The 27,724-nt window shown below is 42.1% G+C and overlaps 1 protein-coding gene across 2 annotated transcripts; it reads right to left on the bottom strand.

The window, feature by feature from the left end:
- YWHAZ (tyrosine 3-monooxygenase/tryptophan 5-monooxygenase activation protein zeta) lies at nt 1–24,967 on the bottom strand. 2 transcript variants are annotated; one of them, XM_063171647.1, is made up of 6 exons: nt 24,905–24,967; nt 22,370–22,673; nt 8,268–8,391; nt 4,717–4,880; nt 4,532–4,627; nt 1–1,060 (listed from the first exon to the last, which is right to left on the bottom strand). In XM_063171647.1, exons 2-6 carry the CDS (start codon nt 22,661–22,663, stop codon nt 1,001–1,003), a joined length of 738 nt encoding a protein of 245 aa, XP_063027717.1. In that variant the 5' UTR covers nt 22,664–22,673; nt 24,905–24,967; the 3' UTR covers nt 1–1,000. The 2 variants fall into 2 exon arrangements, with proteins under 2 accessions (XP_063027717.1, XP_063027709.1); XM_063171639.1 differs by lacking the exon at nt 24,905–24,967 and adding an exon at nt 24,704–24,849.
- Between the last annotated feature and the right edge of the window lie 2,757 nt (nt 24,968–27,724).

Here is a 27,724-nt window from a genome sequence, read left to right as displayed (position 1 = left end):
TAGTTGAAAAGTCCATTCATAAAACTTTTATTCCACTTACATCAACTTAATACACATGTTCTGAACAGTTATGCTTGGATTGTTCATGAAAATTTCATAAGACATTAAACAAAGCTAGCCATCATCTCAAGTTATTTCCCTGTTAACTATTTTTACAGCACATGCATGTTAGGCAAGTATCAAAAAAAAAATCACAAAAGCAAAAAACCTAAAAAAGTTAAATACATGGGTTTTTGTTTTACTGCTGTGCTCGATATACAGTGTCATTATGAATATCAAGCAATTCATTTTTTACTGCATCTTTACTTGTACATTTGTTCTTAGGTTGCTTAAACCATTTAAATACAAATAAAATGTGTAGCAAAAATAATGAAAGCAACAGCAGGTAACTTTACAAATAATGGAATGTGAACCGTTTCTCTGTCCTTCTCTAGAGAAAGCTGACTGGGTTATCAAACTGCCTTAAGGAACACTTCAGCTGCAATCAAAGATGTACACTTGATTGGAATATTCCACAGATGTCACATGTTCCCCTGACATGCAATATCTATGGGACATCAGTTTCTTCACAGCCATGTGTGCTCCAGCTTGGATATTCAGACTAACTACACCTGTGGCTGCAACATTGATTATCCCTTTTTTCCATCGTGACAGACCAATATGCAAGCAGTCATCTTTGCCTGACATAGAAAGCTGTTTTAACACTGGCCTTGTGGGAAGCCACAATGTACCAAAAGTACTATGCCAAACATGTAAAACTTGTATAAAAATTTCACAACCCTATATTGGCCACCTCAGATGAAAACAGATAAATTCCCCAAATGTTAACTGGCTCTATTCCCCTAATATTAAACAAAACCACATGGGAAATATAGAAATCCAAATAGAAGTAACATAAACCTGTCAAATCGTAAACAAAAACTATTTGTGGGACAGCATGGATGACAAATGGTCTACTGTTTAAATTTCAGAATGAGGCAGATGGAAATTGGAAGGCTGGTTAATTCTCCCCTCCTTCTCCTGCTTCGGCTTCGTCTCCCTGGGTATCGGATGTCCACAACTGTTTAGGAAAGAAAACAGAGTAACAGGTACATTATTATACATTTATTACTAATAATTAGTAAGTAATTTTTAGAAAGAAGGTCTATGTCTTAATAATAGCAACTTCTAACAGGTTCTACTAAGCACTGTGGAGAAAAATAAGGCACACAGTAACATGAATCCATTTCTTGGCTATGGAAGATGGAAATTCAGTTCTAGGCAACCCAACCCTACACTGCATTTAATGAGCAAGTTTATGAACAGTGAAAACCCAAGTATCAAACTCACAGGGCTCACTAAAATACAACTAACAAGCAGGCAAGAATCAGGCCTACAGAGCAGGTAAGTGAGAATCAGGAACTAACAGCAATTTCTTTCTCCTCAAGCAAGTTTTACATGCCTTTCTGAAGGAAAAGCTTCAGCAAAATTATCTCTCCACATCCAGTGCTACAGCAAATGTTACTTTTTCTTCAGAACAGGCATATGAAGGTTTTCTCTGTCTTTTTAAAGCCCAAAATATTTCATAAAAGTCTCTATCCCCTGGCTCTGTTCAGTTAGTTGTGCTCCCCTTTAGCAACTTTCAGAACACTGAGCTGCCAACTTGGCAGGCAGGGCAAGGATGGAAGAAAATCAGGCTAAGCATGCACTATGCACAAAATGTTATTTTCAGCTCCATAAAATCATACTAAGGAACCATATATCAAGATTAAGTACCAGCTAAGGAAACTGAGCATCAGTTCCAGAGTAACAGTCAATGCCAAGAAATTATTTCATGAACCAAATTATCTCCATGCTGGCTGCTTCCAAACTATTCCCAGCCCAATATCATTTGTCATCTCTCACTTTATGGAGTTAGAGAAGCATTAACCAAATGATTCATGCTCTGTAGTGTAAGGTGGTAAAATGTAAAACCAACCATTCTCTTCACTGACAGTCCTGTACCAATGAAGTCATACAGAATGCCTTTATTTTTAAAATCTATCCTCAGAAACATTTCATGCTTTGAGGAGCAGAAGGCAACAATGAAACCTGTACAAGACCAGTAGCCTTGTCCTTGCTCTGAACATAATGCATGGCATCTGCACCTACTCTTCCTTGCTGAAGGCATTAAGCAACAAGCTATTTTACTGAAGATAACAGCACACCAATAGTCTGCTTCTAGACCTGCCCTGCAATCTTTAGTACATTATTGTATTACTAGATTACCTGAATTCAGTGCTATTCTTGTAATTCTATCATATTTTATCAGAATTCAGAAATCAGAGGTTTGTATCCTAAATCATCACCCCTAGAATACAGTCACAAGAGTAATTTAGGATGGAAAAGACCTTCAAGATGATGAAGTCCAACCTTTAACACTGCCAAGTCCACCATGTCTCCAAATACTACATCTACACAAATTAAATAATTTCAGGGATGGTGACTCAACACTTCCCTGGGCCACCTTGCTTGACAACCCTTTTAGTGATGAAAATTTGCCTCATGTCCAATCCAAAATGCACATTCATTAACACAAAAGGGCCTGAGTGCTAAGAAAGGGGCATCACTAATTTTACCAATTGAGACACTGAGATCAGTTTAACCAATCTGCTCGGAGTGGGAGGGAAATGCCTAGGAAGGACTGCCTTTTATTTAATAAAAGAAAACAAAATTTCATAACACAGCAAAGAAATTACCGAGCAATTCCAGTAAAACAGATTTTGATGATATGTTAAACAGCCTTCTGAACACTTTTCTGCCTTCAGTCTCCACAGAATGAACACTTCTTTAGCCATACAAGACCCGAGGTAAGATAACCAACAACTGAGGAAAGTGCAACTGCACAGAACTGATCAACATGCTAAATCTCTGTCTAAAGCCCACCTACCTCACACTTCACCACTTGCATAACTAGCAAAACAGACCTTTTTTATATTTATGAAATTCACTGTAGTCTGTCAGTCACACACATATCAAAAGTTATTTTCTACCTCAAGTAGTTGTGGATAAACATGGAATCAATGCACTCGTACAGATCACACAAAGCATTTAAGGCAAGACACATCACTCATTTAAGATTATAGAATCTTGCATCTGTTTACAGCTTTCTCCTTGCAATGGAAAGCTCACATCAATTTTCAGACCTACTACCCTAATTCACACACTATAGTAGCTCAGCCTGACTTCTGTTCTTGCGTGAAACAATTTGCTTTCCAACTGCTATGACAACCTTTACATTATTTTTACTGGGAAGTTAGCAATTAAAGTCAGCTTCTCTCCTGTTTCAAAACCACTCATTCAGAGGGCAGCTCTTGAGCAATCCCACTCAAGGGGACAGTACACAGACACTGAGAGCAATGCCAACCCTCTATCTGTCTCCAATACAGAGGTTGAGAAATCACTTCCATTTGTTTTGTAAGCAACAAATGGAACAATAACAAGTAATTTTTGCAGCAGTGTTAAGCTGCCATTCCCATGGAAAAGACTCAAAACACAAGAGAAATTAAATGTTAGATGCAAAAGCAGAAAGTATGGCAACTCCAGTTTTTTACAACTGCACAATTTTACTTGTAGTTATTTTTAAAGCAGTGCAGCTATTTTGCAAAGGTCTCTGATATCAGAAGCACAAAGTGTTAACAAGGGGCTACATGAGGCAACAATAAATATTTCTTATTTTTTAATTTCTTGCTTGCAGCTCTTCTCCCCACAGATCAAGGAGTGAATTAAGCCATCTAATTACACTCTTGCATGTTTGCTCACATTTAACTTTCATTTGCTTTAGATGTTTATCTTTGTCAGTTTTAAAGTTCAAAGTACGATAAAAAAATCCCACACACAAGATGCAGATTTTGATTATTCTGACAACTTACACCACAGCTGTGAGTCCAAGGAGGAAAAAAAAATTAATTAAGACAGTTATGTTACAACTGCCATGGAAATAGCCTGGCTAACATCAATTTCCATTTCAGCTTTACCAAAATTAAAGCCAAACAAAAAACCTCTAAACCACAAGTCCTTAAATGGACTTGCTAGCTTTGTTTCCAGTTTTCATGTAGAATCTCTTCCTTGCAGATACTTTAATGCAGAATAAGCTAGATGAAATTTGACATAAGCTTTAAGAGGCAAATGAAACTGTATTCTCAAATGCTGCTTAACACTGGGTAGTGGGTTTGATAGTCACAGTTCAGACTCATCATTTAAACATGCTAGATTCCTTGAATAAAATAATCTGGAAAATGTGGTTAATTTGTCAGTAAATCATGTTAATTTTAGTATAGACAAAAAAAAAAAAAAAAAAACCAAAACAACAAAACCAAAAACAACCAAAGCAAAACAAGAAAAAAAAACCCCCAACGAACTAGGTAGGAAAAATATTTAGCTCAGAAGGATGATGTACTATAGACTTGTTTCTGAGTGACAGACACAGCTCCATGGCCAGGAACAGAAAGGACACCTTCAAGTGCCAGAAGACCAATTCTGTAATCTATTTGCAAACTTTGATGATACTCACTGTCAAATTGTCTCTCAGTAACTGCATTATTAGCGTGCTGTCTTTGTATGACTCTTCACTTAATGTATCAAGTTCAGCAATTGCTTCATCAAAAGCCTAGTGTTATAAAAACAAACAACTCCATTAGCCATGTGACAAAAGGTTATGCAAATAATTTCAATGGAATTTCCCCCTCTTTGACTTACCGTCTTTGCAAGGGAACAGGCCTTCTCCGGGGAATTGAGAATCTCATAATAGAACACAGAGAAGTTCAGAGCCAGACCTAATCTGATGGGATGTGTTGGTTGCATCTCCTTTTTACTGATTTCAAAAGCTTCTTGATATGCCTGTTGTGATTGCTCCACTATCCCTTTAGGGAAAAAACAAACACAAACAAAACCCACAAAAAGTCAGTAATTCATGCACTGTATGCAGGATACAATCAGGACTGTGTTCACACTTGCATGAAGAAACCATGTCAGGAGTGAACACCTGTGAATGAGCACTTCACCTAACAAGTGGCTATTTAATAAAAATTTTATTAAATTACATTTTCAAATTATTAAAAAGGAGGGAAGTTGTTACTGACCAAATTACAGGTTTGAGTCTCTTCCCAATGCCCTGTGACTACTTGTATTTACACGATTGCAGCAGTTTTGTAGCACTGAAGATAAAACCCACCATATACTTGATACAGTACCACAATATCAATGTCTTTAAACACTGCAGTGCATTAGAGAGCCACATTTTAGTCACAGGAAACACTGATGACCTTTGCCTGTCATGCTGAACCCTTTCAGAAACAGACATCTATGAGTCTCCATTCAAACTGCTTGGCAAAGATGGTGTGGCATACCTTAAATCAAACTAAGTATGTATTTTTAAAAGCTTCCAACATAGTTCTATTTCCAGTGCAGATATGGAAAGCATTTTTACCTAACTTAGAAGTTCCAGTACCTATAAACTTTGAGGGAGAAAAATTAATAATTCGGGTCCCTTATTTTAGAGATCAATCTCTCATCACTCTTAACTGGTTCAGTTGTACAAGTTATTAAGACTTGGCAAAAACCAGCAACCACAATGTGTATATGAAGATTGAAGAGCTCAACAACAGTTTCCTTTCTCACTGAAGGCACACGACCTTAGAGCAGGTTCTGCCTGCACAAGTCAGAGATCATGGCCCCAACACAGCCCACAGGCTGCAGGGGCCAGGGAGCTGCTGGATGCTGAGCACAAAGGGGCACTTGTTCCTCAGCTCTCTACCAGCATCTGAGAAAAAGGTGGGCAGAAAGTCATCCAATTCAGATGCAAAATGGATTCCAACCCTAACATTTCTGGATCAAACCAGAAATGCAACCAGCCTGATGTCTGCAAGAGTGTAGTCACACGGATTCAAAAACAAAGAAAGGAATTATAAGGTAGACTCAAAAACACAGCAGGATTTAAGTACGGAGTTTTCAGACTCCAAGTCTGAAAACAACTGAATACTAATACTCTCAGGATGTCTATGCAATCACCATTTGTTCACCTTTAGATAGTTACAAAAATTAAAGCATCACATTGCTCTCTTCCACATGGAAGAGTGAGGACACGCACTGCACAGTTCATCAACAGTGCTCTCTCTGCACTCACCACTAATAATGGAATGCTTCAGATTAAAGAGATGCCCTAATGTGGAATATGACCAGAAGTTAGTACATTGCAGTTGAGAAGAACTAGGTTTACTGCAAGTTAAATTTAGAAATTGTGAGAAATGTTTAACTCCTATCACAATGGAAAAGCCTTAGAAAATTGTGCTGTTTATCAAAGGCAAAATAAGAAGAATGAAAAACAACTAACTTCAGGAAATGAAGCTGGGAATTTTATTTTCCAGTAATTTTTCTTTAACATAATTTCAAAGCAAAAAGCGTATTTTTTCTCCCTATTTGAGAAAACAGTTACCTTTTGAGTGACAATTCAGAGCACTTAGTGCATAACTCAATGTATTCTGTTAATTTTTAAATCAGTCACACAGTATTAAAAAGTTTTTAACCTTGAATTCTTTAGGAAGTGCAGCTCCAAAGTTAAAGGATAAAATGGAGTGAGGTACCTGCTTGGCATTCCTGTCTCCTAGACTGCCGTAAGGAAGCCCCAGCCGATAAAATAAACAATGTGGTTTATGAAGATAAAAATCCAATTCCTACTATTGGGAGCTTTATATTGTTGCTGTATTTAGTGCTCCAACTCAAAAGCCATTCTTTCCTACACAATAGTTATCAACTGCTCTTCTTCAAGGTCAAAGACAACACATACAGGAAAAACATGTGACATGAAACACTGGAGGGGGATGAATTGAAAAATTGGAAACCCACCACACACTGCTCAGCCAGGAGACTGGGTTAAATAAAAATAAACTTTAAAAGCACTTTAAACAAAGATTTTCACAGTCTAATTTTAGAGCCTGTTACTTAATCCTCAATAGAAAAAGAAACTTTGGGACTCAAAATATTGTACCTCCTATGCATTTGAACAGAGATCACTAAAATTACCAAAGGAAAACATGGTAACTCTGTATAACAGATCTAAAATACTGGTAACACATACAATTCCGCAGTCACTAGGACTGGCTCAGTTTGCATGCAGTAAACTCAGAAATCAAATCCAGCCTTACATACTAAGTATGAGGATCTCTGTGTTAACTCCCTATTATCCAGCATGCTGGGAAAACTGGGCTTCACTGTGTAATGTGGATATAACACATGCCAGTAAAGATCTATCCCCCTGAAATTATTCCATGTCTGTTTCACATCTCTGCCAGGCTCAATCCAGTGTGGGGTCCCACAGCCGCTGTTCTGCGCACACTGGGGGCTTTAGCCACGGGCTGCAGGTGCTGCTGAGGGCAGAGTGCGGCTGCGCAGCCCAGCACTCCTCACCCCTGTGCCTTCCTGCATCCCCAGGGCAGCCCAAGGCAGTCTGACACAGCAGGCTGGCTCTGTGCTGCTGTGCTGCTCCTCAGGGCACACTGCCAGCAGCCCTGAAGTGGCTCCAGGAAACAGCCTGGCACTGTTTGCAGCGAGCTGCATCTTGCTAATGCATTGCTCTCAACTGAAGGGGACTCTGCACGGAGGCAGCAATGCTGTCAGGGCGGCTCCCACCACAGCAGGAAAGGAACTCAATATGATGAGTGCCTAATATTAACTTTTTAAACTAAAATTAGGTGAAAGCAACTTACCTACAATTGTTACAAGCTGCTTACATTAAAATATAAGAAATTTGAGAAAATACATTTGGACATTAAACTATCATGTTTACAGAAGAAACTTTCCTAACAGTAAGATTAATTTTATTAAACCTTTTCTCCTCCAGGTTGTTTCTAGTATCTTTGCTCATTGAACCTATGCAGACTTCTTATATGCTGTAGAAATGCAGGAGGAATGGCAAGATTAAGTCTAAGAGGTAAAACCCCTAAGATTCAGCCAGACAGAAATGCATAAACCAGTGCTTCAGTGGTAAACCAGATACATGCATATGGAAGTTGGAGACAATTTCAAGATTTTGTGCCTCAATGTCAGTTTTGTGCCTCCATCAGCACATACGTGAACATTTCTGTAAGTCATGTGAAACCCAACAATCTATGATATTCCTTTAGAAAACAGGAAGCCTATTACTAAAGAAATTTACATGCAAATCAGAATTACTCTAAAATGAGGGTTGTGTCACTACCCCACCAAAAACAATCTAACTGGACAATGTTTATCTACAAGGTGACATACAATACCTTTCTTGTCATCTCCGGCAGCAACCTCAGCCAAGTAACGGTAGTAGTCTCCTTTCATTTTCAAATAGAAAACTTTGCTTTCTGCTTGAGAAGCATTGGGGATCAAGAACTTTTCCAACAGAGACTAAAAGGGAAACAAAGAACACAGTGTTTTGAACATATGCTGAACCAACAATTCAATTATATTTCCATTTATTTCAAAGTCAAGACAGCTTTACTTCTTGCTTATTTTCTTCACATCCTACATAACACAGTCAGCTAGAGAACGTGTTCTGGATTCCAATTCTAGATTTAAAAAGAATGCTGCATTGTGTGCCTTGATGGGGAGAAGGAGGCTGTGTCAATTTAGCAGATGAGTTTTGTTTGAACAAAGGATGGCTTTTTATAAATCACTATACAGAACTCTGGCAGAAATAAGGTAGTCCAAAGACTCTGGGCAGAGGGTATACCATGGAAGAAAGCTTGCATCCCCAAGATACAATAAAAGGATTTGATATCATCAGTCACCAAATCAGAGACCTAAATATTTTACATACACAGGCAATAAATAAGCTTCCTTAGCCCAGCTCCCATTAACTTTAATGCTCCACTGGCATTCCCAGCAAGAAACCACAAGGTGAACCTGTATTCTTGCATTTCCAGACAGCTAACAATCTGACATTCAGCTCTGTAGCACTTCTATGTGACTTTATGTGCTGTCCTAACAGGTATTTCCATTATCTTCTAAAGCAAAGTAACTCTTTGCTTTGGAGTGACAAAGAGTCACTCCACCAAATTCTCCCCATGGGCTGACATTTAAGACCAGGTTTTTCTAGATTATTCTAACTGCTTGTTAACATAGCAAGTTAACACAGTTGAGGCAGTCATGTAATTTAGCAAGAATTCTATTATGATGGAAAAAAAAAATCACTAGCTTCAACACATTCAGTCAAATTAAGGTACAAGCTTGTCAAACTTTGTGATATTGAGTGCTTGAAGTCAGACTCTAAAAGAAAAGCCAGTTATTTAAAAGTCAAAAAAGGTACAGCATGCCTGAATAGTCAGAATTCAATCAGAAGGCTGTTACATATATTTGGTGAAGGCTATGCAGAGAATAATTTTTAAAAGAGGCTTTAGTACAGATTTTGGCCATTTTCCCCATATAAATTAGATGAGAGATATTGCAGTTTTGCTTCACTTTTTTAGCTTTTACTTCCAAGGATACCACAGAAACAGAAAAACTAATTTAGTTCCAGCTTACAGAATGATGGCTGCTTAACAGCACTTTCCTCTCAAGGAATCCATCCAGCAGGTTAAATGAATGTCTCACAGGACACTGCTGGGACAGGCTGCAACCACTGCACTGTGACATGGACACCTGTGGTACCTGCTCTGCCTACCAGCTCAACTATTAAGCTACAGAAAACTGTAATTCACAGGAAGAGCAAGAAGAGCAAGTCTGGTCTTGGTTTCTGTTGTTTTCTTTAATCAAAGTACTGCTAATTCATTTATATGAATAATGAATATTTATTGGTCGACTCAAACTTGCATGAAACTCCTCAAAATGAAGCAATCCATCACAGCATCTCTCTCATTTCTATTGCAGCAGACAGATAATAAAGAAATCAGGCTGACAGACATGAAAGTCAGACAAGGTTCAGCCATGCCTATGCTACAATGAGACAAAACCTGTAAGTGGACTTTCTTTAGTGGCTTCAACATAGTGGATGTATTTGTCAACTTTAACATTAGGCCTTTTCAGTACTGTGGGACTTGGTATATAGCTTCATTTTATAACCACACAGGGGGACACTGAAAAATCCTGCATGTCCTCACTTCCCATCCAAATGACAGCAGAGACAATTCCTTGGCAACAGAAGGAACTCAACACAAGCCAGTCAGCAGCAGAAGTATTTTTCTGGAGACAGCCAAAAGGGCTGCTGAGCTGCCTCCTGCCAAAGGCACCCTTCTGAGGGCATCCACCATGCCAGGAGAAGGGTTCAGAGCCAGTTCTGTCCCAGTGAGGCTGGGATGTAGCAGGAGGCCAGCAGCTTTATGGGTCACACACCTCAGCTCTCTGTGGCTCCTTACACGCTCTGTCCTCACCACTAGAGAGCTTCAGGGTTTGCAGCTATGACATTTTCATGAGTGCCAAGGACCTCCAGTGACAACTATGAGAACAAGGCTCCTTATCAGTTTTTGTCTGTGAGACTTCAATTAAACCAGGTGTGTCAGTTTGAACCTACACTTCCGGCACCGTGGGGAGTTGCCCTTCTTCTGCATCCACCATTAATTGGCCAGACCAAAATATTTTTAGTGACTCCAGATACAGAAATTATTCCTCATCTCTACAGAAGGTCATTTGATTAAAATGACCTCATCCCTACTCATTCACACAGCAGGAACGAAGCTCCAAGATTTAAACTTCGCTTAAGATCACAAATGAGGTGAAGTTGTTTGCAAACTGCATGGGTGAACTGCACCAGTAGACAGATAGGAGGGAAGACTACTAATTATCTTTTTAAACAGACCAACACCAGCAGGGCAAAATGAGCTTGAACACTGTAAATCTTGTACTGCAAGAAGTTCTAAAGCCATACTGAATTTCAAAGACTGATGAACTGAGAAAATCCCTTTGAACAGCTATTCACAGAATATAGCCAATGCAGAGACTCCAAGTCAAACTGCGCCGGGAGCTTACTCATATTTGGATGAAAGAGTCTATTCTACACAAACAACATGTAGGACTGGTGTGCCACGTATCTCTGGAAGAATTTTATTTATGCCAAATACTTCATAAACAGCAACAATAAACCCTGCAAGCAGGTGAATATTTAAAAGCTAACATGTGACATGATTGAAAGGAGATCCCTACCCTATTATTTATTTGGTCGTATAAATTCAGTTTCTTCTATTTGTAATAGTCCATATATTTCAGAATCATTTTCTTTTACTGGCAGAAGTAGACACAGATCACTCCTTTAAAGTTAGCCTGAAGATTCAGAGTACAGATTTATCCAAAAGAGTGGTTGTGAAAGCATAACCTGAATGGACACAGTACGACTACAGAAAGCCAGACAGGTAAGACCAAGGAAGCTACTAACCTTCTATCTGCCAACACAACAGCTTATGGGGAATACTGTTTATCTTGTGGGCTTTTCTAAAAGGTTTAACTGCAAAGCATCTCTGGAGAATACATTTTTTCCACAAGGAGGAATATCTAGGTATTTAAGTTCTGTTGATAGGTTGTTTTTGCACAGCTGATGTAGTACCAGCAATACATGGCCACCTTCTGTCTCCCTTACGAGTCGATAGGGCAGTGTTTATCAGTATAGAGCTGATCACCATGCAGGCCACTGAAGCTGGAGCAGCTAGTCCCAGACTGGCTCAGTTAGGTGATCTGCATCACTGCAATGCATACAGCACCCTGACAACTGCAGCCCATGCAGCCCATGTCTATTATTAGATTATGTGTAGTTAAGGTCTCAGGCTTGTTCATGATGTTCCTTGCTACCATGTGAAACTCCCATCCAGGCTGGATATATACTAACACATGGGCAGTTAATTACAGCATCTGGTAGGAACAGTTTTCTGAACAAAACTAAACAGTCCCTGCCTTTGAAACCCCCCAAGGAGACAGCAGTAATTGTCAGAGCTTTTAATTTGACAGCAAGAATCTAACTGCTGTGAAACAAACCATACCATAGTAGTCAACTAGGCAGATCCAGCAGCATTTTAGAGCACTTTTCAGCCCAAACCTGCTACACCTTGTACAAGTGCTTCTAGCACTTTCTGTAAGTCTTTTCAGAAAGATTTAATGGGAATTACTTTTTTTAAAAGTACTAAATCTGACTATCAACTCTTACTAATATGCTGGCTGTTCAAAGATCAGGCTTCAGCACTTCACACCTGCAATTCTGGCTATGACAAAGCCAACAGCTTTCTGCCTCTCTGCACTGGCCAACAAACACACTCAAACTCAGATGATGTCAGCTGTGCCCACATACCACTGGCAGGATTTGGAACATTCCCTCACTCTCAGCAAGTACTAGAGAAAAGTCTTGGTCTCCAAAGACATACCAGACACTGTCAGCACACACCTTGAATTATCCTGATGGTGAATTTCAATCCTGGCTTATTTTAAACACTAAACTGGAGAGAGATTGACTTCTTTCATTCTTACACATATTCTACTGCCTGAACAGGGTACAGTCAACAGGCGGCAACATGAAGTACATCACATTTTGAGCCACTTTGATGAAAGGCTTTTCATCAAGGCTCCTGTGGTTTTGCAAGATCAAGTCTGAAAGGTTAAGAGTTATCAGACTTAGGAATGTGAAAGAAGCCTAACAAGTAGTTACCAATAAACCCCAATAGCCAACCTTCTCCTAAAATTCTGCCTGCTTCTTACTGCAAGTGGACATGCTTCAGCTGTCCAACTGTGGTGAGCCCTGCAGTTGAAGACTGGAAGCCAACACAAATACTTGAAGAGTCCTTTCCTTGAAGCCTAAAACCACTCTTGTTTTAAAAGCATTTGCATCTTTGGCAAATGACATCTGTGGGCCAGAAATATATTCCCAAATCCACCATAAGAACATAAAATTAATTTTATTTTAATGCTCAGTTTTGCCTTGTTGCTTCTAGTTCAGTGATTATTTCTCTTTATTAAAGGCTTGGTCTCTGTACCTGTTATTGCCTAGAAACTTTAGATAATTATTAATGCACTAGAGATGATTGCATCAACAGCTCGATTTTCTATTTATAGATTTCCCTCTTGACAAGCAGGAAAATAAGAACAGTCATCAGATTCTAGGAAAATGTAGGAGCAATTAGTGGATAATACACAGTTAAAGTACTTGGAATGAGAAGCCTTACTTTTAAATATGGAAAAAATTAATTATTGAGATATTGAATTGAATAAAAACACTACAACTATAGGAGAAATAAAAAATATATTATTCTTGCACAAAAGAACCAAGGTGCAGAATGGGAAAACTCAAAAGAGAATACACTGATAGACTTTAGGTACTTTAAATACTATCAGTTCTTCTCTGAAATAACCTGGCTTTTTGTTTACTAAGTAAGTAGTCTTTTTGTTTTCATTCAGTATCAAAAGACACCTAACAATAGTTATGCTTTTTCTAATTTTGAGAATGAATTACACAAGAGTACTAGCTGAACTTCAACTCGCTTGTCACCCCACCCATGGTATATGACATAGGGATGAAGATGACATGGAAGAACTCTTGTTTTTTAAATTCATGAAGGACAAGAAAAGCTGTCACTATTAGTGGCTGCTGAGGCACTGTAGATCTCTGCTGAAACATCTGCTGAAGAAGGAAAGCAGCCTGCTGCCTGTTCTCAGTACCAGTTATTCTTTCTTCCCATCAAATTGGCTGTCCACAGAAAAAGCAGCAGAAGTTTGAGAAAAGTGACAAGGCTGGCTGGAAGACATGAAGTGAGAAGCACGACCCTCAGCAGGAATGGAATTCAGAATTTGGGACAATGGATCTTAAAAGGGAAGGGAAGAATTTGACTGTGAGTAATTTGCAGTGTTTATGCAACAGGGGGAGATGTGGAATTGCTAAGAGCAGGAGAAAGGTACACTTGATTAGCAGTTTCACTGTAGTCAATCTGGTGAAGATCTAAAAAGGAAATGAGCAGAGGAAATGAAGTCTGAGTAGCAAGACGGTAACTGAAAAAAGATCTAAAAGGACTAATGGACAGAAGAAAATCCCATATGACAGAAAAAATGGCAAGAAATTTTAGTTTATACAGAAAAGTACTAGTAAACCAGTCTAAATGTGCTCCTTTAGAAAAGAGAACAAAAGCAGCATCACTATGGGCAGGTGAAGGAAACATGGAAGAACACCCTGAAAAATCATCTTCATGCTGAGACACATGCTGGGAGAGAGATACAAGTCAGTTAGAAGCAGATGTAGGCACAAAAATGCATACAGGGTGCTTGGCATGGACACACCACTGGTCAGCAAAACAAGAAGCACACAGCACCTGAGGCAATGAGGAGCAGCATCTCAGTTCACACTTTTACAGCCACACATGTAGCTCCCTTTGCAGATCTGCCTTCCCCAACTCAGACCACCATGCCCTTTATTAGCTAGTTTCTTCCACGGTTTTGCTTTCCAATTTGTGTTTATGGCAAGGGAGGCAAGTGTGCCTTATATCAGGATACACTCTTGAGATAATTCAAAAGATTCCTCAGGTGTTTCCTGCCAATCCTTATTGTTTTCTACCAAAGCATGCGTAACAAACATGACAGTGAGGGAATCAAATTCTGAAGCACAGGTAAAAATACCTCCCCAATTTGGTAACCCACGCTGAGGAAACTCATATGAAAGGCAGCAGCTGTAAAGACACTTAATATAAAAACATTAGGATTAAAGTCTTAATATTTTTGATGCATCGCTATAGATCTTAATAAACAGTTTCCACTGAGGATCAAAGTCAGTATGTAATTTTTACCTGGGCCTTTTTTTCTCAGCACCACCTCATTAAACTGCTTCTTGAATACTGGGGACTTGCATCAAAATAAAATGGTACCAGATGCATCAATCATTATTCCTTTCACAACATCCTCTGTGAAACTTGAGATAATAAAAAACCGAAACCAACTGACTTGGTTAAGAATTTCTGCCCAGGATGTAGGTCTCAGCTACAGCTATTGCAGCTGTACTCCAAACCAGAACATGTCTTAAGACTCCACAGTTTTGGTCTCTAAACAAATACTAATAAAACTCCCCATAAATATGATGCAACACTTTTTATCCTTGCTCAGAAATAGAAGCAGGAGCCATTTATTTTTTAGCAGCTTGCACTCTGAGCAGATTTCAAACCTCCTGAAGCAGAATATGGATTGACTAGGGGCTCACTATACATACAGTGTTAATAAAAACATTCTATCAGGAAAAATGCTATTTTAGCAATGTAAACCTAATCTGCACTAGGAGAAAATGACCAGTTGAAAGATCAGATTACCTTTGTTGAATCTTTTGTAACATAATCACAAAGGGTAATATCCAGAAAAAAACCCTACCACCACCAACTGAAACTTTTCTCAGCCTCATGTGAGATGCCTTATAGAATCACAGAATCAAGTAGGTTGGAAAAGCCCTCTGAGATCATGGAGTCCAACATATTATATCTGATAAAAAAATTTAAGAATTTACTGTTGGTCTCAGCAGAACATGACTTTTTTATTACTTCCCTTCGAAGAGGCACTGCCAATCTTCTGTCAGTTTTCAAGAAAAATAATCTACTGCACAAAAGTTCACATCCAGTTAAAAAAAAAAACTTTAAGAAATAATCACAATCTTAATTCTGTTCAATCAACTTCAATAGCACAAGCTTTCCCAAGCTATTTAAAAATGGTAGTCAACTACTGCCTGAATGGACAAGCAGCTTCAGAGGCAGGAGCTGACGTGTGCCCACAGCAGAGTACAAGTAAAGTGTCTGAGAACCTGTTTCAGAAACGCACTCCTGTCACGTGTGGGGTAACGAGACAGAAGTTTCCAGATAAAACCAGAGACAGTGCAGCATTTGTCTGTACAGATGTGCAGAGATTATGCACTAACTCTGCTCATATTCTAAATTTTATGTTGCTATCACTAACAGTTTCCACATGCACAAGAAGCTGATACATCAGCAATGCAGTGTTTCTGCTTCTTAGATTTCTAAGCAACCAACCAGTGAAACAAATGCAATTATCAGCTTCACAAAATTGTAAGTACATGCAATGAAGTTCTTCCTTCAGCAGCACAAAGAAGATGAAGAGTTACCTGTCACAGGTGACTAAGCTATCAACTTACTTTATTTTGCTGTTTAGAACTGAGTATCAGCAGTAGGTACATAAAGTACTTGAACAAAGAAGGCTGCTGTCAAACAAAGCAAGTTGTTACTCCGATGCTTTTGAACAGTATAAGCACTCTGTACCTTTTTACTGTAAATCAAAGCAAATTATTAAACATTAATGCCAAATGACATTAGTACAGCAGACTAGTGGTTATAGTAAAGGTTTCTCCTACTTGCAATAAATGCAAGAGGATGCAGATACATGTACATATGTGTTTACACACGTGCAAGCAGAGTTAATGTAAGAAGTAGCTGCATTTATGCAGAGCACCTTAGCTGATTTTATGATAAACAGGAGCATTAAATATATGTGTCAACATTATGGATGCCCTTCTTGCTAAGATTAGAATAAATTAAAAGCAACACAAATAATCTCATATTTAAACTGATCCATGAATGATGATTTAATTATCAAAGATTCAACAGTTTTGCAACAGTCTAATCACTCACAAAAGTAAAGGAAATTAGTCTAGCTTAGGCGCTGCTTTCACTGCAGGCAAATAACAACAACCAAAAAAAAAAAAAACCCAACAAAAACCAAACCAACAACCCAAACCAAAATAAAAAACCAACAGCCAAAAAAACCCCCAAACCTTAAAGGGTGTAGCTACAATCAGGGAAGTGAGTGAAATAATGAGGTTGATACCAATTGCCTCTGCTTCCTACCTTCAATTCATATGAGCAATGATACCAACCAAACCCTCACTTGAAAAAGCCAGGCTTGTAGAGTTAGACAAAAGCTTAAATTATAACCACTCTTCTAAGTCAGCAAATCCTGGCTACATTTTGCTCTGCAATATATAAAAGCTCATTCACAGAAGCATTTGTGAACCAGAGTACTCACATATTTTTACAGATGTCACTAACACATTACCAATAACTATCTTTTAGCGCAAATTTTAACAACTTGAGATGACATCTTGAGTTCTATGTCCAGGTTTGAGCTCCACAGCACAAGCAAAACAAAGATATACTGAAGGGACTATGGGGCTGGAGCCCATGAGGGACAAGGCAAGACAGAGAGATGGGTTTCTGCAGCCCAGAGAATTCCAGCAGATCTTACTGCTGTGTTCAGCTGCCTAGAGACGGTGGAACCAGACTCTTCCTTCAGGTCTACAGTGACATCACGGGAGAGAGCAGACAAGTTGGAACTTGAGAAGCTCTGATTCCACACAAGTATTCTTTCCTTAACAACATGAACAAATATTAAAACAGCCTGTGGAATCTCCATGCTTAAAGATTATAAAAATGTCACTGACAAGGCCTTGAGCAAAGTGATCAAACTAGATCTGTTCTGACCAGAGGTGAACACAATGACCTCCCTTCTAACCTCAATTCTTCTGGGCACCTAACTCCCAGATTTCAACACATTAATCACCCCTTTCTGACTGACATTCCTGCAAATAGAAGGTTCTACAAATGTCTCCCCTTTTTTCTGAAAAAAATGACACAGAACTCAAAGACAAAGTGCAGTAAAAAATAAAAAATTAAGCAAGCCTGAAGGAATCACAGAACTGAAGGTACTGATTTTCAGTCAGAACACAATTTTCTGTTAGCAGCAGATATCATCATAGCAAGAAGGTTGTGTGGTAACCTGAGTCTACAGGTTAGCTGTGCACTTTAACTATCAGGAGGACACACTGAGCATGCAGTGGCTGAGTTTTAAAAAGACAATTCTCACATGTGCATGTCCAAAAACATAGGGCTTCTTGTAGGAGAGAAGACCAAATTTCCCAACCCTATCATTAAGAATTATTAAACATTTTATAGAACTTAACAGAGTAACTTATTAGATGTTTGCAGGCAATAGAAAATAGTTCCACAGTAATTTGAGAATAATGGCAATAGGCATTAATTCTGTGGTATGCTCTTTAAAAAGCCATTTAGATGCATTTGGAATGGAATTACACCCCCTTCCCCCAGTGAACTGCAGCCCCATGACAGGTTACTAAACATTCTACTCCCCCTCTCAAGCAACATACATAAAAAAGATATGTAAACCTAAAGTCACTAATCTGAGATACAGCTGAACCTTCTGCTCTCACAATTACCACTTCTAAAAAGCAAAGCATCCATAACAAGTGCAAAGAAGTCTCAAGTATGAGCACACAAGGAGTACGTTTTTAGGCTTCTGAGGTGAAATTTGGAAAAAATAATGTAGTGAAGAAAGCAAACAATTCATCTTACTGGACAGTCCTAAACAACACCATTAACCTGCTGCTTTTCTGGCAGGAAAGGAGTGGGGGGAAAGTGCTGAGCAGCACCAATGTCTAACAGTAACTCCAGAAGGCTGAAGGGCAGCCAAGGTTTGCACAAGTTCTCCAGACCTTAACAACTAAAAGGGAAAAGAAATGGTGAAAGGGTGCTTGGGTACTGCCAGAGGAGATGCACTTAGGGCATTTCTGCAGTGAACTTGGAGGGGGAAGACTGGGCATTGGGCAAGGACGTGGGAACTGTCACATACTGTGCACCTGGAGCACATGCAGGGATGGCTGCAGGATGTGCCAGCCTGGAAGAGTGCAACTGTCTGCAATTATATCCATCCTAATGCACAGATAGCCAGTCATGTTTTCAACTATTAGTTTACATTTGGCTCATGTAAGAGACTTCCTGAAAGCTCCCAGAGCTCTTGAGAACATCTAACATACAAGCAGTACAGGGTGTTGGCTATTCAAAGACCTCTCCATTCTTCTCTGTACTTCAGAACCCTTGTTAGCTGAAAAACTCAGCTTACTGCAGATTTAATTTGAATCACTTCAGTTACAACTCACTTCTCTGCTAACAGCAGTTTAAAGAAAATCCACACCTGTTATATTAATAACGATTTTTACTATGGAAATGACAAATCAAAGTTGACTATAGATCATTATACTGGCACTTTAGACAGACCCTCCTTTCTACTATAAAAACTGAAACAGAACTTGAAGCACACACTTAGCTAACATGAGGAAAAGTACTTATCTAAAGCCTAATTTCCTGTATCAATTGGAAATTTTCTATAATACTCAAAGCACTTTTCAGATGCTCAAGTATGGCAATGTACTTCCTTACACAGAGCATCACACACACTGCATTACTACTGAAGAATCTGGAAATATACTCTTCATGGCCACAGTGCAAGCAACTTGTACTACACTCAATGTGCCATAATTATTTGATCTTTACCAGCACTACCAGACCAACTCCAAACTAGAGCTGGTTATATTATGCTTTAATATATTTAAATGCATATCTGACAGAATTGGTGCTGGAACAAGATATTTAAGAGGTCTCTTCTTTGTACAGCAGCACTCTGAGGCTGCAGGAAACAAGGATGAGCTCAACTCTTTTGTAGAGTTGTAGATGTACTACCATGGCAGGCTGAAGAAAAAAGACTCAGGAAGTGGCAAGGATGCAGATGCTGTCTTTTCCTGTTGAAAGGACAGTGTAAAGGAGAAAAACAAACATTTGTACCTGACCACATAACTATTAAAACTTTTATCATTGGGCCCAAGAGGGATGAAGCAAGAAAGAAGTTTGTCAGGGATGAAGCAAGCAAGAAGTTTGTCATTAATTGCTCCTACTCTCTCTGTAAATTAGTAGAAGAGATGGAAACAAAGCCCAGGTGGAGTTTGGTATATTTGGTATCTATAGGATTAGAGGAGCTATTTCTTCCAGTACACTAGATTTCATTCCAATAAATGAGGGAAGAGAGCAGGAAGCTGCAGAGGAGCCAGCTTTGGCCACACTCTTCTAGTCACAAACACATTCTCTAAATTGCCTTCCTCCCTTCAACACTGAAGTTAGGACTGCAGTCATACTCAGCTGTGATGTAACACCCCGGGGCATTAAACATTACTTAAGACACTAGCAGACAACTGAAGACACAACAACAGCTCAAACAGAGCCACAGCTTCAATAAAAGATACAGAAGTTGCAGAGCTGCTTTTGTACTCTAATTCATAAGGCTCATGATTAAAAGCTTTGAAAGTTTAACATCTCAGGTCTTATTTAATAATGGTATACATCACACCAATTAAGATTGGGTAAGCCCCACTTTTCACTTCTGTAAACAGTTATAGATTAGATTATGCTGCATAAAAATGACAGAGTTCCTCTGAAAATAACCCCAAAAACTAAACCAAACCCTAGTTCTACATTTGCACGTAGCATTGTACAGACTCCTGTGTTCATGGTAAACAAATGAATCTTACCACAGTTCTTTTTTTTCTCTGTTAAAGCAATAGTCACCCACATTTCTAGGTAAGAATGAACATGCATAGGATACTTCAAGAAAGAAAACAAGAGTATAGTTTTAAACATAAATCTAGATCTTCAAAGCAATTGGCAACATCAAAGGTAGCACATGTCATTTAAAAGTATTTTTATATCCTATCATTTGAATACAAAAGTTGTAATTTTTTTCTTTTTAAATGCAAGTCTAAAAAAGTAGTTTTATTACTGCTAATCACTGCTCAAGGCATTGTTTCTTCTGGACAGTAATTTTTCTTTAATGTATTAAGAAAACTTGGACTGGTGATGTTAAAAATTAGTCAGTCATTAGCTTCTTAAAAATAGTAGCCTGTCAAAGAACAGTAACTTCTTTGAATTATGTATGTCTCATTAACACAAAGAGAAATTCAAGTCCATTTTGAGATTCACAAGATTTAACAAGATTCTCCACCCATATTCCTCCCCTCCCAGGCACTCTAGTTGCAGCAAACTCAAAAGCTGGGTTTTGTTTTAGTTTCCGTATTTAGCATGCACAATAAAAGCTAGTTTCACCTTAACATGGTTCCCATTATCAGACAAAAAAATTAATTGCAAACACTAAATTCTTCTAAGGTTTATAAGCCCAGATTTAATTAAAAGAATTTCTTAAACCAAAATGTAGCTTACAAAAGAATTTCAGACCTTAAACTGTAAACATCCACCCCCACCCCAACTTTCCCATTAGTAAAAAAATTAAAGAAAGAAATAACAACCATTTAGAATGCCAGATTTGATGCCAAATGATCCTCATTTCTTTGGCTTGAATAGATGAGCTACCACTTTACAACGCAAGTACTAGTAAATCAGTTCTTTCCTATGAGTAAGTTCTGCATTTTATTTTCAGAGTAGAAGTTACAAGAGCTATCCTTACACGAGATAAAACATACAAAATTGGGTGTGTTACAATAACCATAGCAGCCAGCCTGAACTGGAAGCCAAGGCTCAGTTATCCATGCTGACTCTTACAAACCCTTAGAGAACCAGCCTTCTAGAAGCTATCACCACCTGTATAATTTAGTTATCTCACACATCAAGCAAAATTTATGCTTCTCATTGATCTTAACATTCACATGGTATCAGACCTTCAGGCACTTAGCTATTTAACGTTCCCTCATGCTGCATGTCATTCTGTCACCGGCAGGTGATCCCTTGTCACATATGGGATGACAGCCAGCAGCATCCACAGTGCAGTGGACAACTCCATTGCTGACATACCCTCTACCTCTCAACCGGCTGTAGGACTGAGCAGCTGCTCCCTGTGTGCTCACTGAAGCACCACAGGAGTGTGCAGTTGAAAAAAACTGACAATCCGGAATAAGCATTTGGAAGAGGTTTGGATTTCATAAACCAACCTCCCAGTGAAAATACAGGGTTGCTTGCTGTACACATGCACATATTAAGATAACTACAAGTCTCAGAAAATGCCTAACTTGAACACCCTTTGAGTTTGCTACAAAAAAAATTTAAGTTTAAGCAGGTATCACAGCATTTCTACTGCCTCTTCCTGCAAGCAATTTTCTGCACGGCTGAGTCATAACTAACATTACATCATCTTACCCAGGGAGGAGCACAATTTCCGTAGAGTAAGAACTACCTCTTACAACCACAGCAGCGTATTAAAATTGCAGAAATTGAAGAGATCTTAGGATACAAATACTGCATTAAAGGGGTACTGGGGGGGGGGGGGGAGAAACCCCCAAACTACACCTGTACACAGTTCAGTCTCAGGGAAATATGTTAACCTTTCATAAATTCTACTACTTTATGTACAATAATGTTTCTACATGCCTCCAAGTTTATTAGCAGTCATAACTATAATTTGTATATAAATAAGTAGCACATTAGAGGGAAAGAAAAACTCAGACTTTTTTTTAAACCTTATTGTCAGAAATAGCACAGGAGACCACAGCTTTACTGACAGACTAGAAATAGTCCCAGAGGCCCAACACCATTTACTTTGCAACTCTAAGTAAAAATGGATCAACAGTTTCATTATTTCTCACCAGCACATCATTGCAGATGTCTCTTAGCTCGGTCTCAATTTTCTCTCTGTATTCTCGAGCCATCTGCTGTTTTTTCTCAGCGCCTTCCGTCTTTTGTTCAATACTTGAGACGACTCTCCAGGATGACCTACGGGCTCCTACAACATTTTTATAGGCAACAGAGAGAAGATTCCTCTCTTCATTGGACAACTCAGCTCCTTGCTCAGTCACAGATTTCATGCAACTTGCCATGTCATCATATCTTTCAGCCTGCTCAGCCAGTTTGGCCTTCTGCACCAGCTCATTTTTATCCATGTTGATATTTCTAAAGAGGAAAAATAGTGAGGCATTATTCAGACATTGGTCAAGGACAAAGGCGTTTTAACTTCATCGGCAGAGCAACGTGTATTCTCTAGTTTGGAACTGTAAGAGGTACAACTGAAATCCAGCACAGAGGGCATACTAGCAGCACTGGCTGCTCAAACACATGGACACATGGAGTAGAGAGTTAGAGCCACTGATTCCTCAAGAAAAACTGTAAACTTTCAGAAGTATGTTATTTTAATAAACACAAACAAAAGCATCCAAAGGTGAACCAAAACAAAATAATTTCTATCTTATGCCAAAAAATTATCCTAATTCTCGCCACCACTCTTTCATAAGACTACATTATCAGTGCAGCAAAATTGACAAAGAAAACATCCAATAGTAAGCTTTCCACAGGAGACAACCCAATAAAGGTTGGACAAAGAATACCAAGGAACATTCTGAGCCTTAATAGAATTGGTTACAGGCAGAGGTACTTCATATAAACATCTGCAAATTAAATCCCACACTGGATGTTAAGAAGTCACAGTGCAACAAATATCTCAATTGTGAGCTGTACACCTTCTCACAATGCTAACTCCCTTTGCCAAAATGGGAATCCCCATTATGGGATGTTCTGTGTCAGGTATTGCTGCTCGGCCCGGGAGGCTGTACTTTCACAAACAAAAGAAAATTTTACTACTTAAAAATAAGACCTCAACATCAGTATTTCAGATAGCACAACTGTTCAGAAATGCTTCATAATCTCTCCTATCGGCGCTTAAAAAAATTTTAAAAAATGAAACTCTGCTAAACAGAGGTATTGAGAATTTCTTTTGACAGAGGAAGAAAAATACTTCTCCCTGACTCCCCACCCTTCTGTGTATCCTAACTTGATAATCTGGAGGAACTGATAATGTGCCTTGCGGATACATTATCCTTTAAAGTTTAACAAGATTATTAAAGCATGAACCAGTTTTGGTCATGAGTACTTTATCCATTTCTGTATGTTCCCCACACCCCAATCAAATATTTTCATTTTTAACCATTTTTGCCATTATACATGACGTTAGGAGAAACAATGGCAGGGCTATGCTCCGTCTTCGGGAATAAATTAAGCACATTTTAACACTGCAGGTAACTGCAAGTTTTAACGGCTGCCGTCCCCAGCAGGGAGGCACAAACCGAGCGTTGGCTGCCGAACGAACGCCCGTTGAACAGCTCGCCCACACCGCGCGCCGCGGGGTTAAGGAGCCATTTTAAAGCAACCGTATGGCGGCGGTGATTTACCGCTCGCCGTGACCAGGCCAAACGTACTCGCAATGCCGGCCCCGCCGCCAGCCCTCGGGGCACCGCAGGCTGCCGCGGCAGCATCCCCGGGCGGGCGGGTCGCCTGTCGCCCCCGCGGGCTGGGCGCTGCCGCGGCTCCGGCACGGCGAGCGCGGTGACAGCAGAAAATGGAGCGGCCCGGGGGCGGGCGGAGCGGAGGGCGGGGCGGGCGGGCGGCCCCGGGGCGCTGCGGCCGCCCCTCCCTCCCTCCCTCCCTCCCTGCGCCGCGCCCGCCGCGGGGACACCGAGCGCCGCGCCCGCCGCCTTTGTCACGGCGGGTGGGCGCCGGAGCCCGGCCCGCCCCGATCCCGCTCCCCTCCGCCCAGCGCCCCCGGGGAAGGATGCCGCGTCCCCGCCCCGGAATAGGGAAAGCCCGCGGGTCCATCCCCGGGGGATTCGGCGCGGGGGAGGGGAGCGGCGGAGGAGGAGCCCCCTCCAGTCCCGGGGGAGCCGCCGCTCTCGCCCGGACCCCTCGGCCGGGGCGGGGAGGATGGGCGGAGGATGGGGGGGGAAGGCCTGGGCGTTGAGGATGGGGGGGGTGGGGGGGGCTAGGCGGAGGGAGGGAAGCGAGAGCGGCCGAGGGGCGGCCGCCCCGACTCCTCCGCGCCCGGGCAGGGCTCCCGGCCGGAGACCACACCCGGCAGCGCCGGCCGCCCGCACCCCGGCCCCCGCCCGGCGGGGGCGGCACTGCCCTCCCTGCGGGCATGGGGTCGCCCTCACCTGTCGCCCCCTCCGCCGGCGATTCCCTCTTTTTCCCCGGCGGAGAAAGGCCCTCGTCGCACCGCGCAGCGGCCCCCGCGACCTGTTCCCTCCCCGCTGAGCCGCGCCGGGGGGAGCAGGGCGATGTCCCCCGGCCGCTCCGCTCAGTGCTCCCAACTGCCGCGAGCCAGAGGAGCCGGTTCTGGGCGGCGGCCCCGTTACCTGTGCGCGGCGGGCGGGCGGGCGGGCACGGGAGCGTCGGTGCGGGCAGGCGGCCGGCGCGGACTGTGCGGCTCTGGCGCTCGCGGCGCTGCAGCCTCGCTCGCTCCCTCCCTCCCTCTCCCGGCGCCGCGCACGGGGCGTCTCCGCCAATCACCGCGCCGCTCCGCGCGGGCCGCGCGCCGTCCGTGACGTCAAGCGGCGCCATGGCAACGGAGCGCGAGGGCGCGCGCGAACCTTCCCTTCCCCCTCCGCGGTCACGCCCAGAGCCGGTGGCGGCCCCACCCGCGGGCGCGCGCCTGCACCCCCGCCCCCACCCTCGAGCCGAGCGAGGCGTCCCGGGGCTGAGGCGCGTTCGGGTCGCGTTCCGCCCCTCCCCTCCCGCAGCACCGGCCCCAGCCCCACGGGGACACCCCCGCGCCCGCCCGTGGGCGGTGGAGCGGTGCCCGCGCGTGCGGCACGGAGCGGGGGCGGCAGCACCGCCTCCTCGTGCGGCCGCGGGGTGTGCGCGGATGTCACCGCCGCCCCCCGCGCAGCCCGGGCGGGCTCTCCAGGCTTTGTGCCGCCCTGAGTCTCCCCAGCACGCCCGGCGAGCCCCGTGCTTGGCTGGGTGGCCGAGCCCCCAGGGTGGTGGGGGGTCAGGAGTGTCCCGGCACACGCGCGGCTGCGGGACGGCTCCGCATCGAGCCGCGCCCCGGAGCCTCATCCTGCACCGGGAGCGCGACCCATGCTGGGGGTAAAAACGAGAGGGCCGGAAGAGGACGGGGGGCCGGGGATGGCGGCAGGGCCCTGGGAGACCCCCGGGGCTGGCGGATGGGCGCTCGGCGGCTCCGCAGGCGCAGGACCGTCCCTCTGGAAGCCTCTCCCTTGGAAAGGCAAGCGGGCATTTCGGACAGTACCACCCAAACGTTGATGAGAACATGCTGACAGGAGTAGGAAGAGGATTAATAAACATTGCTCTTGTTGGAAATGCTTTTTCAGTTTCTGAAAAACCCACCCTGTTTCCTAAAGGTCTTGGGAGTCAGCATTCACTTGTCCCCTCACTGAACAGCATGCCCCAGGCTGAATCGTTGCTCGAGTATGCAGTGTCCTGACCTCTCCTGCTTTCTCCTGGGCTCTGGGATCAGCACTGACTCACAGGATTAGAAATAAAATGGAGAATAATAAGATGGAGAAAGCACCTCGATATATTTTTTGAAAAGGGCCAGGTAGGCTAAAGGTTCTCGTGTAGATCCATGTTGTATCTGGCACTGCCATGGGCCCGGAGCATCTCCGGGGCGGGAGGGGCATTCCCGGCCGGGGCTGGCTGCCGTGCCTGCGGAGACCCCGCAGCTCCCGCTCCGTGCAAACCCCACGGGAAACCTCGGCCCCGGTCACGTGCCCGGCGCTGTGTCCCGGCTGTGCGGCCGGAGCGGGCGGGAGGGGCGCCCGGAGCGGCTCCCGGAGCGGTCCCGCCGCATCGCCGGCACCCGCCCGGCTCATTGCTCGGAACGACTGGCGCAGGACGGGCCTGTGTTTGTGTCTACAGCCATGTCTGCCTCTGTGGGGCAGAGTGAGGGAGTGGCGAGGGAAGAGTGAGGTGCTTGCTTCTGGCGAGCATGAGAAAGTTCTGAATGTGTTTGTGCTCTGGGGTGGCCGGGAGCAGGTTGGTTCGGTACCACAGAGCAGCACCTGCAGCTTCTCCCGCAGATGCTCTGCCTCCTGCTCTTGCCTGCACGCCTCTCTCTGTCTTTTGCAGGCAGCTCCAGGACAGCTTCCCAGAGTGGCCTTGCACCCTGCAGGGACAAAGTGACTGAGAGTGAAATAAAGTGATCAGAACGCGATCACTTTCATCTTCACAACAGTGATCCTGTATTTTGACTGAATATCAGAAAGGTGGTATCCTCATGTCAAAGTTGACTTTTTAAGAACCAGGCTTTTTTTTCATTATACCATATAAATAACAGTTAGTTCCTCCGTGGTGGCATTTTACCTGCAGAGTTTGTTTCTTGGTTTTTTACTACCCTTCCTCATGGCCTAAGATGTATTTTGGGGTCTGTCATAATGTACTCCACGTAAGTTTTGCCCATCAACCTCTGTTATCTTAGACATTAACAGTGGGATATTTTAAACATTACTTTGCATCAGTTCTAGTTCCTTCAATTAACTCCAAGGTTTAATGAATTTCACTCATGTTCCTATGGAATATTGTTGGAAAGCTTGTGAAAAGAGCTAAAAAAAGCAAAATAGACAATATTGTGCAGAGTGAAGCTTACCAGAATTTACTAGCTGTGTCAGGTGAGAACATCACAGTTGCTTAATTTAAATGTGAAGGATATAACCTTCCTCTTTGGTTTCCAAATGATGCTTCATTGGAGTATACAGGTACAGAGGGGGGGGTTTGAAACAAACATTGTAAGGCTTATGTTCATAATGTATTCCAATACACGATGCTTCATCTTAAATGTTTTTATTTTTTACCATTATTTTCCACTTTAGGAAGCAATAGGAGGAGAGCTTTAGAGCTGTACTTGAACACAGATGGTATGATGGCATAGCATTTGCTGCATCTTGTTTCAAGTTATGTTACAGAGTTCATTTTTAACATAAGCTAAAAACCCTTATTTTGTAGAAAAGTCTCATTGAAATGGCAACCACCCAAATATAGAGCATACGTTTTCTGAGGTACTTGAATATTTTCTGGTAACATGATGAAAAATTAATTGATGCAAGAAAAATTACAATCCTTAAAAGTGCATAAAGAACCCAGACGGGAGCCTGCATTAGAATGAAGCACAAGTGTGTATTGCATTTTGATATTTCCAGGAAATACAGGGGAATCCC

Source organism: Melospiza melodia, chromosome 1 (assembly GCF_035770615.1).
Source record: "Melospiza melodia melodia isolate bMelMel2 chromosome 1, bMelMel2.pri, whole genome shotgun sequence".
NCBI lineage: Eukaryota > Metazoa > Chordata > Aves > Passeriformes > Passerellidae > Melospiza > Melospiza melodia.
The sequence above is the reverse complement of the archived record's forward strand: the minus strand, read 5'-3'. Positions and strand labels throughout refer to the sequence as shown.

What these genes read in the sequence shown, in the direction of transcription:
- YWHAZ (XM_063171647.1), bottom strand. Translation starts at nt 22,663, where the DNA reads ATGGATAAAAATGAGCTGGTGCAGAAGGCCAAACTGGCTGAGCAGGCT. An exon ending in ACATCTGCAATGATGTGCTG is followed by an intron (nt 8,392 to 22,369) that starts GTGAGAAATAAT and finishes TTTCCCTTTTAG; the next exon opens with TCTCTGTTGGAAAAGTTCTT. An exon ending in TGCCGGAGATGACAAGAAAG is followed by an intron (nt 4,881 to 8,267) that starts GTATTGTATGTC and finishes TTTTCCCTAAAG; the next exon opens with GGATAGTGGAGCAATCACAA.